This window comes from Chelonoidis abingdonii, chromosome 8 (genome assembly GCF_003597395.2).
Source record: "Chelonoidis abingdonii isolate Lonesome George chromosome 8, CheloAbing_2.0, whole genome shotgun sequence".
Taxonomy (NCBI): Eukaryota; Metazoa; Chordata; order Testudines; family Testudinidae; genus Chelonoidis; species Chelonoidis abingdonii.
In genome coordinates, this window is record NC_133776.1 from 5,400,383 (window position 1) to 5,412,112 (window position 11,730).

General features: G+C 50.9%; 2 protein-coding genes across 2 annotated transcripts; both read right to left on the reverse strand.

Annotated features, from left to right (window-relative positions):
* Positions 1-12: 12 nt before the first annotated feature.
* LOC116823048 (receptor-transporting protein 3-like) lies at positions 13-4,067 on the reverse strand. Its single transcript, XM_032777366.2, is given in 3 exon segments — positions 13-2,486; positions 3,754-3,904; positions 3,907-4,067. Coding segments are annotated over 3 exon segments (675 nt in total). The 5' UTR covers positions 3,929-4,067; the 3' UTR covers positions 13-1,984.
* A 3,590-nt stretch (positions 4,068-7,657) lies between these two features.
* LOC116823047 (receptor-transporting protein 3-like) lies at positions 7,658-11,322 on the reverse strand. The gene is made up of 2 exons (XM_032777364.2): positions 11,108-11,322; positions 7,658-8,411 (listed from the first exon to the last, which is right to left on the reverse strand). The coding sequence occupies exons 1-2, from the start codon at positions 11,251-11,253 to the stop codon at positions 7,856-7,858; spliced, it is 702 nt and encodes a 233-aa protein (XP_032633255.1). The 5' UTR covers positions 11,254-11,322; the 3' UTR covers positions 7,658-7,855.
* Positions 11,323-11,730: the final 408 nt, after the last annotated feature.

An 11,730-nucleotide genomic window follows, 5' to 3' on the forward strand; every position in this document is an offset into this window, starting at 1 on the left:
CCTGGTGTGCTGCCCCTGCTAGTAAAGGTACTAGGATAGATCTGTGCACCAGGGCAAATGCTGGGTGAACTCCTGCCTCCCCAAAGGATGTAGGGTTCACACAACACCCCAGCAGGGAGGGAAGCTCCCCTGGTTCCCCTGATATTTCAATTTAAATGTGATGCTTTATTGAACTGATACAATAAGGACAAAATCCCAAAGCCAAGTCTTGGTCTAGTAACGTGAAAAATACAGGGAGCAGGAAAAGGAACTGCTCTATCCAGTACAGGTTTTTATACAGTATTGCAGAGGCACTAAAATTCAGCAGGGGCCGTGTAGCGGGGGGATTACCCCGCTCCTGCCCTGAAGGGCTTAAAACAGCCCTGGGGGAAGGTTGTGGCTGGGAGCTGCTAAGCTAGGCTGATTGGGAAGTGGCTGCAGCTGGGCCACCACCCCCCAGTCCGGCCACAGCTGGTCCCTATAAAAGGCTGTGAGCCAGAGGCCCAGAAGAACTCTCTCTCTGCATTCAGAGAGAGAAGGGCCTGGCTGCAGGGAGCTAGAGACAGGGTACCTGAGTGGAGCAGGGCTGGGGACAGGCTGGGGAGCTCCTGCCTGGAAAGCCCCAGGCTGCAGCCTAGCATAAGGCCAAGGGGTACTGGGGGTTGCAGAGGGCAGCCCAGGATAGGCAAAGGCAGCAGGTCTGAACCCTCCTTGCCAGTGATGAGTGGCTGATACTGCAGCCTGCCCCAGGGCGTGGGGCTAGACAATGACTGGCAGTAGCCTTATACTGAGGTGAGGTGGGAATAATGGATGGGGTTTCCCAAGGGGGAGGAGACCCTAAGACTGAGGGGTTACTGCCAGGGGGCAGCACCCCAGCTAAAAGGGCACTGGGTCCAGAGAAGGCCACGGGGGCCAGAGGATAGGCGGATCACCAGCCTGCAGACGGCGCTCCGGAGCTGGAACAAGTTAATTCCCAGAAGTCACCAGCAGGAAGCACCACAGTGGTGAGTCCACACGTCTACAGGCTGTTTTTCAACAGGGACACAGACAGAGTTGGCTTTTCCTTGTTACATATAAACCAAGCCAAGAAACGCCTTCATCTTCAGACCGCTGCTCTGCCCAGAATTCTGTTTGAGACAGAAGAGCACAGTGCAAAGCAGGATGTGACCAATGACTGACGAGAAGCCCCTGGTTTCCTGCCATGCAAACACCCAGCTATACAATGCCCAAGAGAGCTGTAATTAAGGACCTGAATTCACTGTCCTGTGAACATGGTCCCTGCTTCTGGCCTGCCCCAGTGCCAAGTTCCTCCACTGGGGACTCTACTCAAATCAGCCCCACTCCCATGGAAGGCGACAAGTTATCCAGGGATAGATTAAGTCCTCGGGCCAGATCCTTAGCTGGTGAAGTCAGCATAGCTTCACTGCAGGCAATGGAGCTATGTGGCTCTGGCTCCTGATGTTTACCCCTCCCACCACCCCAGAAGGGATGCGGGAGTGGCCCTCCAGTTGTGCAGATGATCCAGGATGCATCTTGCACACAAGAGCAGCTACTCTCAAGTCCAGCCTCCCTTGGGGCAGCGAAGCCCCCTCTGGGGTCCTACCCTTACCCTCTCAGGGGGGTACGAGGCATAGAGATGGAGCATGAGGATTTGACAGGGGCAGCGGGCCCAATCTAATGCCCACTGGAGTCGGTGGGAAGCTCCATTCATTCCACTGGGCGCTGGATCAGACCCACGGGAGGGGACACAGGTGCCAACAAGAAGGGGCTCAATGTGCCCTCTTGCTTTTGAGGAGGCCTGGGTTTTTACAGCCCCTGTTTATTACCCTGGTGCATTACAAATGGGCATGATCAGTCTCTCTAAAGCATTTCATGGTAACATTAAGCATATGGTGATTTCCCAGCAAATGGCTTGGGACAGATTTTTTTTTCTCCATGAAAAAGGGAAGGTGCATTAGCAACCCATGTGGATAATATTAAGGAACCATTCTGAGAGCTGAATTTCCTACTTCCCACTAAAAAGTACAGCAAAGATGAGTAAAGCAACCACAACTGGTAACACATAACACAAGAGCTTCCAGTCACTCTCTGTGTCTGCTCCCTGCCAAGCCAGCTGGCCGGGCTGAGAAGCTGCAGCCAGAGAAGCAGGGATAATGAATCTGTAGGTAGACAGATAACAGATCCCCAGACCACATGCCTCACAATGGGTCGTGTCATGTGGCCCTTCCACATCATCTTCGACTCTGGGGTCAGCTAAATCACGGTTTGCAATGGACTCTCGGTAGCATTTCTCACGGATTTTCAGCACCAAGTTGTCCAAGATCCTCCCTATGTTCTCCTGGCTGAACATGGGCGTCTCAAACTTCACTCCATGGCACTTCTTACACTTCTGCCCACAGATCCTGCTCTTTACCTGCCCCTGGTGCTGACTCCGGTCCAGGTGCATGTGGAAGAAAATAAGCACTTGAGCTGATGGCCAGCGACAAGTGCAGCATAAGCACTGAAACCTACAGCGGGGAAGGAAGGGACATTTAACCCAGTGCCCACGCCAGCCCCCAAACTCAATGCTGAGAAAGACTCATCCACTGACATTGGGCTTGATCCTGCAAGGTGCTGAGCACCCCCAAACCCTGTTGCTGTCCACCTAAGATCCTCCCAGCAGCACTCAGCACTCTGCAGGATCAAGTGCCCATATGGTATAGTCCTAATAGCATTAACTCACATTCACCTGCCACCCTGAAGGATCATGCAGCAAAGTGTTGTCTTATACGTAGACAGTAAACTCTTTGGGGCAAGGACTGTCTTCGTTCTGTCTTTGTACAACGAGGTCCTGAGTGGGTCTCCTAGGTGCTCTGGTAATACAAATATGTAGTGATAATAATATATTATTAGAGGGATAATCTCTGTGAATAATTCTTGGCCTACTGTCCCTTAGTGAGTATTTGACATTGGAAATGTGATCAGTGTTGACGCGCCATGTATATCACATGAGCCGTCTCTGTTCCCGGATTGGATGAGCATAGCTCTTAGCTGACGGTATCTGGAGTGAAGACGTATGGTCAGTTATGAAATTGAAAGATGCGTATATCCTGCAATAGTAAATCCACTGCTTCCGCCAGCATTCTGCTTGTTTGCTAAACTACTGATGGAAATTCAAGGGAATTTGTTTAAATGTGCTGTCTTGCTCTAACCATGACATCATTTCCACTTCTGGGAGCGGGGAGTCACAATTTCCTGCTCTACAGACTTTTACAGTGGTGGAAAATGCTAATTATCAGGAGGCAAATATTTAGTGCCATCACGGTGACTCATCGGCACTAATGCCTAGATCCCTTTTACACGTGTGTGCAGCGAAAGCAAGGACTAGCCCAATTGATCATTCAATGGCAGCTATTCCCAAATCTCTCACCTGCCCTCCCTGCTTCCTTCCCCACTAACACTAGTACCTTGGCTCTGTGCCGCGGGAGAAAATCACCTTGGAGCATGGGCAGCTGGTATCATAGGCCAGGGGAGGCTAAGCCTCCCCTAACCCAGGCTGTGGCTTCCCCCATGCTCCACCCCAAGGCCCCATCCTTGCTCCCCCTCTGCCCCAAAGCCGGCGGGGGCTCAGCTCGGGCTGGTGGCCAGGGCTCAGGACGGTTTGGCCGGGGCTCTTCTGGCCACGGGGGGGAGGAAGGGGCTCAGGGCTCTGGCAGGCAAGGGAGGTGGAAGGGTTCACACACCATCCATGCCTTCACACATCATTCACTGCCCGGTTTGTCTGCTCCCCCTCACCTAGCAAATGCTTTTCTTTGCTGGTAGAGGTGCCATGGGTGTTCTGGGTTTCGAGGACTGAGAGTGAGAGACCAGGTGTCATTTGGCTTCTCCCATTCCATCTTCTGGTGAAACCTCCGCTACCAGGTTTTCATGTTCTCGCCTTCCCCTCACAGCCTCTCTTGAGCAGCAGCATTTATTGTCTGAACCAGGAATGTGACTTATTTAAGGGGCTGGAGGGGCTCCTGGGTCTGCAACCATCCCCTCCCTCCCTGAGGAACAGTCTCGGGCAGGTGGGCTCCTTTGCCTCCTTGCTACGGACTCAGGACCCTGGGTGTGGAACCAAGCTCAGGGCTTGTGAGAAACGAAACTGAAAGTGGAGCTAACGTGCTGCTTCTGTGCAGGACTTCCCTGCCCACAGGGATCAACTCCACGGTATTCACTCTGGGCCACATTCAGCCCGGGGACCAAACATCCCTGCTGGAACTCCGCAGCTTTCTCATGCCCTCGTGCACACACAGCCAGGGCCAGTACAAGGATGTTTCGCATCCTAGGCGAAACTTCCACCTTGCACCGTCCCTGAGCCCCCGCCCTGAGGCACCCCCCCATGGCAGCTCCCCCCCTCCGCCCTGAGGTGCCCCCCCATGGCAGCTACCTACCCCCCACCCTCAAGCACCCCACCACCCCAGCTTACTCCTGCTCCGCCTCCACCCCGAGCACGCTGTCGCTGCTTCACTTCTCCCGCCTCCCAGGCTTGTGGTGCCAATCAGCTTAGGTGCCACAAGCCTGGGAGGCGGGAGAAGTGAAGCAGCCACAGTGTCTCGGGGAGGAGGCGGGGCAGGGGTGAGCTGGGGCGGGGAGTTCCCCTTCCTGCCCCCCCACTTACTTGCTGCAGGTGGCCCTCCCTGCGCTCCCCTACCCCAGCTCCCTCCACCTAAATGCTGACGGCGACCAGGGCGGCCGAAGATCCGGCCGCCACAGTTGCTGCCAAAGAAAATGCCGGCCCCCAAATCCTAGCTCCCTAGGCAACCGCCTAGGTTGCCTAAATGGTTGCACCGGCCCTGCACACACCACCCCACATGGACAGGGCTCCACGTAGGCAGCAGACCCCCGCTGTATCCCAGCAGACTTTGCAGCACTGGCTCCCTCCTGTAGGCATCTATCCCCCTTCCCATAGGGTAGTGCTGCCACCAGGGGGGGCGCTGCTTCAGGCAGAGAGGGGAGGGACTTGCAGCTGGAGCAAACAGTCTCTGGATCAACATTTTTATCCTCTGCGTCATTCAGCCATCCTCGGGAAACAGGCCTCAGCCCTCTCTTCACCCTGCAAAAGGCTGCAAATCCCTCCTGGGAAGAGCCGTGTAAAAACCCACACACAAGAAGTCATTTGCAGGGCACAAGATGTTTTATTGGTCCTACAAACCCCAGGAACAATGTATTCTTGAGTACTGTCTAGCAGCACCTTCTCTAATACCTAGTTCCAGATCTACGCACACTGCGTAGTCTTGGGTAGCGCTCCCTCTCCACTCGGTTACCTTCTTTAATGCCAATCTGCTTACAGGTGTTGATGGACAGGTCTGCATTCTTCTGGATCCTGCCACCCACTCAGCAGGGTGCATCTTCTTTATTTTTCCCTATGAGGATACCCCCTTGCTCCTTCCTGGCAGGGTCACCAGGGCAGCTTGGGAGGAAAATTCTAACCACAGGGTAACCCTCACTTACTTGCTAGATCATTGGAGACTCCCAAGAAATGACATAAACACATCCAATATCTTCAGCACAGTAATTATATTAAACAGGAGACAAATACAACATAACGGGTAAAACACTATTCTTAGGGTCACCAGTGCCCACACTGATAATACCTATGACTTTCCCCAGTCAAGTGATCTGATGTAGCATATGTAAGATCAGCGTCCCATTGGTAAACGTACTTTGTAGGGACCCTTGATGACCTATGACCACGAGATCCTCTCTGCAGTGGTTTAGCAGGGACTGGGTTCAGTACAGCCCAAAGGACTCACAAATGGGAGACGGTGATAAATCCCTCCACAGGTTTCATATGCAGCAGGTTATAAAATCCCCAAACTCTCACACCCTGGCTTGAGGACACAGTTCAGGGAGTAGAGGGTCCCCAAAACAATTTCCCTGAATGACTGACTAAAAGATGGTGCCCTCACAAACTCCATGGATGATCCCAGGTTCAGAGCTGGACTCCTTGGTCACTGCAGAAGGGCTGATCTCTGCAGGCAGGAGTCAGGCTGTTTCGATCCCAGGATTTCCCCTCACCACAAAGGGGTGCAGGACTCAAGGTGCAGGTTACACAACTACAGTAACATCCAAACTGTAGCCTCCTAGCTCAGCGTCCAGACAAACTCAGAGCAGGCAGCAGCCCTGGACTAGCAGCCAGAGCAGAGCTGACCGTATGGGGACTGGGCTCACCTAGGGAGCTGGAGAGCGAACTCAGTCTGGCTGGGGAAGTTTCCCAGCAAAACTGTACAAACTAGGAATTATCAGTGGTTAGGGAAAAGCCCAGCTGAGGATCTTGCTTTCAGGTCCCTAGAGGGCAGTTCTCAGGGGGAACCCTGCCTGCAGGCCTGGGACTCACCAGCTCCGCACACAGCCAATGCTGCCCAGTTGCACTTGTAACACCACCCTTTAAAGAAAAGAACACAGAGGAGAACTTGCCAGGGGTTTGCAGCAGACTTTCCAAGCATTTTGTCACAGGCAGGCAACAGCTAGGGTGACCAGATGTCCCAATTTTATAGGGACAGTCCCAATTTTTGGGTCTTTTTCTTATATAGGCTCCTATTACCTCCCACTCCCTATAGCAATTTTTCACACTTGCTGTCTGGTCGCCCTAGCGACAGCTGGCCCATCGGACGGAGAGGTTTCCAGGATGTTTCATGGGAACACATCAAACCCTTGTTGAATGTACAGGGCTCAAGGCCTGGCCAACCAGCCTGACAGACAAAGGGCCTGAGGTTGTGAAACAGCCTCCCAAGTGCGGGCGGGAAATGTCCTGTCTACAGGCACTAACATTACAGGCATCACGGAGGGTATCTAGCCTCCTCCCGACTCAATTGCAGCTACATAGATATTTAAACAGGAGGCTGTCTGTCCTCAGGCAGCTTAGAAAATCATGCCCAAGATGGCTGTCTGGGGCAGGAGTTCCACCCACTCAAGAATCAATGAAGCCCTAAACACTCCTTTGAATTCCCTAGGGTCAGGTGAGCAAATTCAAAGGTCTTTTGGCTGACATACATCTTTCTGTTCTATTGCTCAGCTTATCAAGGGCTGGATCCTGGGAAAGATTATATAGGCCACGATTAAATAGCAGTTCTACTCTGAAAACTGACCATGCAAAAGGGACATTTAGGGGTCCGTAGCTACCATCCCTCAGTGGCTCCTAGATGAAATCTGCTCAACTGGCCAATAGAAAGACATTTTTTCTAGCTCTCAGCCCAGTGCACGCATTAAACTCTACATATACAGGTGCATTTTCTATTATTACTAGGCTTGGGAGAATTTGATTACTTCTATAATTCTAACAGAAAATATCCATGGTTATTTTTAAGCATTTTTTAAAATTTTTATCTCTGTAAATTTTCACTGCTGCAAAAAACAAACAAACAACAGATTAGGCTCTTTTTCCTCAAATATTTATTGATTTAAATGTTCATAGTTGTGGGAAATTAGGAGGCAGTCAGGCAATTCGGAGTAGGGGGGTGTCAGACAATAAATATTTCATGACAGACAATGTTGCGATTCAAAAAATTAAAGCTTTATAACCGTTAAAGCGCAAACTGTCAACGTCACCTGTCAGAATATACCAAGGAAATATCCTGAAATCCAGGGCTAAGGAGGCCCCAAGCAGTATTTTTCTTACTTGGCCTATCGGTAAATTTCAATCACTGATGTTGGTTTATAGTGTGCGGTCAACACTGACATTTACTGACATTTACAGATAAAAATTTAATCTTTCCAAGCCCAGTTATTACTCAGGTTATTACAAAAACAACAAGGAGTCCGGTGGCACCTTAAAGACTGACAGATTGTGGATACAGACTACTCAGGTTATTACAGTTCAGTTACATTCGGGACAAGTACAAGTGTCGAATTTCCACTACTTGATTTTGAAATAAAGCAGAACAAAAATGAGCACAGCCAAAAATATGACCAAACAACAACTGTAGCAACAGCAGCGCCGCCAGTCACAGCTGCTCCCCCAGTCCCGGCCGCTCCCCATCTCTTCTTCGCTCCGTTCCTCCTGGGCAGGAAAGATGCGCGGCAACAGAGAAGCAGGCCTAAAGAAGGTGCTGCCTGGTGCTTGGGCTTCATATTTCATGCAACAGATGCCCAGCCGGCAGGCTTCACAGTGGGAGCTGTCATGTGGCCCCGTTATCTGAGCTTCCACGATGATCTTGGAAAGGTCGTGGGGATTGATGGCCTCTCTGTAGCATTTCCCGCGAATCTTCAGCATCAGGTTCTCCAGGACTCTCTCAACGTTCTCCTGACTGAATTCAGGCAGTTCCAGTTTCGGCACGAGGCATTTCTTGCACTCTTGTCTGAAGATTTTCATCTTCACCTGGCCCTGTCTCTGCTTCCGGTCCAGGTGCATGTGGAAGAGAATGTTAACCTGTGCCGAGGGCCAGGTGTGCCAGCACTGTGAGCACTGAAACCTAGCAGGAGAAAGCAGGAGACAAGTAAAACTTAACCCAGATTCAAAGCCCTCAACCGGCTGCAGCTGCTAGCTAATCGGAGAACTCAGCCTCCATCCCGCAGGATGGGTTCTGGAGCGCTGTACACGGGCAGTGGAGATCGAGAGATGTAGGCAGTTATTACTCTACGGAGCGCCATCTACTAGCACTGAGGATTGCATAGCACTGTTTATTAGTTACTAGGTTCAATACAGTTGTCGTTGTTTTGCCTTGCAAATGGTTTCCGGCACGAGTCCACTCTAAACAGGATGGCTTCTGCTCCTCTATACGATGGCTATTGAGAGCTGGTTTTGGCTACAGATGTTTGACATTCAAATAGTTATGGACTCTAGTGGCCCCCGGACCATCTCTCACACTTCCCCGATGCCTAGAATTCCTTCCTGTTCTGCAGCAGCAGCTATCGGATACTGACCCAACACACAGCTTTCTGTAACGTTGACCCAGATGCGGTGACAAGGGCCAGGAATCAAAGACCAGTCAGTTCCCAGCCCCCCTGCATGCCATGCCCTCACTGCGTCGAACACCACAGCTCCCCTCGGCCACCTTCACACCCCTCCTCCAAACCTACTGCTTCCAGAAGGCTTCCGAGCTGTACCCTCTCAGAGGTTTAAAAATAATAATGGTCATGGTCATAAAAATCCCCTTTGGCCCCGTCTGTTGAGCGTTTAAGCTTTCTAGGGGCAGAGATTCGTTGCTCTATGGCTGAGAATGCCTAGCCCAAGGGAGTGCAAGCCAACAGAGGCCTTTGGGTCCTATCACCATCCAAATAACTGTACATCGTATGTGATAGCTTCCCAAGTGACCAAACGCTCATACTATCCTCTCCCTCCTCTCTCCCTTCCTGGCTCCTCCATCCCCTTCTTAACTGAGATTGTAAACTCTTTGGGGCAGGGAATCTCATTTTTGCTGTACTGGACAGCCCCGCAGTGCTCCATAAGTAACATATAACAATCATCCAAGTGTTCAGGAGAACAAGGTATAGATTTAGCTGCTACTGCATCCATATTTTCTCCCAAAATCCCTTCTGCAAGCCACTCCTAGGCTGCTGCCTGTCCACTGTAACCAGCCCCTGGATCCAGCTGATCTTTCCATTGTTATATGGATCTGGGCTGACCCTTAGAGTCTTCCTCTCCGTCTCAAGCCAGGACTGGCCCTGCTGCCTGGAAATGCAGGTGAGGAACAAAGGAGCGACCCTAGAGAAGTAAAGGGTCAGCAGCAAAACCGAGCCAGTTTGGGCATGGTGGCTCCAGAGGCACCTCCGAGGAGAGCGAGCTCAGCATAATTCAGCAGCAATAAAGCTGCAGGCCTGGAGCCCTGGGGTAGGGAAATAAACACCGGGGATGAAAATCAGCAGAATGAGTGGGCGGCAGCACTGGGTCAGATTTCGAGATGACACTGACAATGTCTAGAAGAGCTGAGGTGGGTGTAATTCACTGCTTCCCCCAGCCCCGTCCGTGTGCATGACCCAGCCCTCCACGGCCACCCCTGCATTGCCTGGCCCCTCACTCACCCACCCCCAATCTACCCATCGGCCTTTTCATCTCCCTCCTTCCGGGTCAGCCTCTTGGCCTCTCCCCACTCCCTCTTCCTCCCCCTCCTCTTCTGTCACCATCTCCCTCCCTGTTGGTACTTTACAGCCACTTCTCCCTCCCCGCCCATGGCTTTCTGTGGTCTGTGACAGCTCTAGCATGCTCCAGAGCAATCGATATTATCATAAAAATCCAGTGCCCAGACACTACAATGATAGTCACACTGCAAATATGCAGGTAACTAGACATTGTTAGAACTGGTCAAATTATTCCTTAAGATTAGTTGCAATGATTGAGCCCTATTTTCTGGTCAGTGAATCAGTCATCAACTGAGTCTACATTTCTTCATGGGCTTGCTATTTGTAAGGATTCACCAGATACTTTGGGCTAGTGGCCTTCCCCTTCTTCAATTGTTGCCAAGCTGGGCTCTTTAACTGGTCATCTGAGTCACATGGTATTGCTTCTGCGCCCTGATTGGATGATGAGCATTCTGAAGCAGAGGCTAACAAAACGATAGAGTTCAGGTGTGAATTTTCAGGCGATGAATCAATCGCTGCTGCTCCATTTCGTGAAACTCCTGGGTTTTGCACACATTTTGACAAGTGCCCACTAGTTGTGCAGATATTTACGAATATAGAATAATATGATCTCACTCGTCACAGGAAACGGAACTTGGAGTCTGTATTCACAAGAATATTAGTGAATAGAGCTTGCCTGGAAGTTCAAAAATGTCAACAAATATGATGCAAAAAATGCACAGAAGTTGTCAGTAAACATCTCTTTGTTAGAGCCAATAAGTGATTCCTCCCTTCCCCGCTCCCCATGAAAAATTTTGAGGGGAAGTTGAAAAACCAAAAAATTTTCCATTTGGGGTTTAAGAGGGGAAACCCCAAAGTTTTTTTTAAAAACCAACTGTTTTTCATGAAAATTTCCATTCGATCCAAAAAACCATTTCCCTTTGACTAATCATTTAGGAGGAAGATTTGCCACCAGCCCGACGCTTTGTGCATTAGTTCTTCCTTTACTATTCAACGAGACCTTAACAGTCTGTGGTAGTGCTATGCAAGGAAGATGCTGCTGCTCACAAAGCCCTTTGCTAACCCCGTTCTCCTGCTACCTACCCCTCACCTGGCAAACGCATGTTGTTGCAGGAATTGCTTCCATCCAGGGTCCAGGTTGTTGGACTGAAGGTTATAATCTGCCTTCAGAGTCCACCTGTCTTCTGGTTTCATCTGCCTAATCTTCTGAGAAAATATTTGCTGCCATATCTCCATGGTCCCAACTCATCTACCTTTGGAGGTGGTTTCGTTTCTGGACTGTGACCATGACCTGCTGGAGGGATCCAGACTGAAATTTGAGTCTCCTGGCTTGTGACTTCCAAGGCTGTGGCTGGGGAAGTGACCTTTGCAGGTTGCTTTTCTTTCCCCAGCAACAGGTGCCACCCTCTGGCATTGAACCAAGTTTTGTGTTTGTAAAGCTGGACCTTTGCTTCCAGACAAAGTCTCTGCGTTGAGTCACACCCAGAATGACTTTGCTGACACTGTGGGCACTCCGGGCGCTGCCAGCCAGGGTAGAATTTGGCCACAACACAATACAGAGCAGCTCTCCCAAAGGAACCTGCCTGGTTTTGCACCTGTGGGCTGAGGGGGTGGAATTAGTGGCCATGCACACCGGTGGCTCTGTCTGTCAGTGTCTCTGTGCATCTCCCATGCCAACCCAGCACTCCAGCCAGTCTGGGTGTGCTTAGGAAG

Excerpts from the sequence above, each read along its gene's own strand:
- LOC116823047 (XM_032777364.2), bottom strand. The coding sequence starts at position 11,253 with ATGGAGATATGGCAGCAAATATTTTCTCAGAAGATTAGGCAGATGAAA. Across the intron at positions 8,412-11,107 it reads CAACAACATGCGTTTGCCAG|GTTTCAGTGCTCACAGTGCT; the intron begins GTGAGGGGTAGG and ends TTCTCCTGCTAG.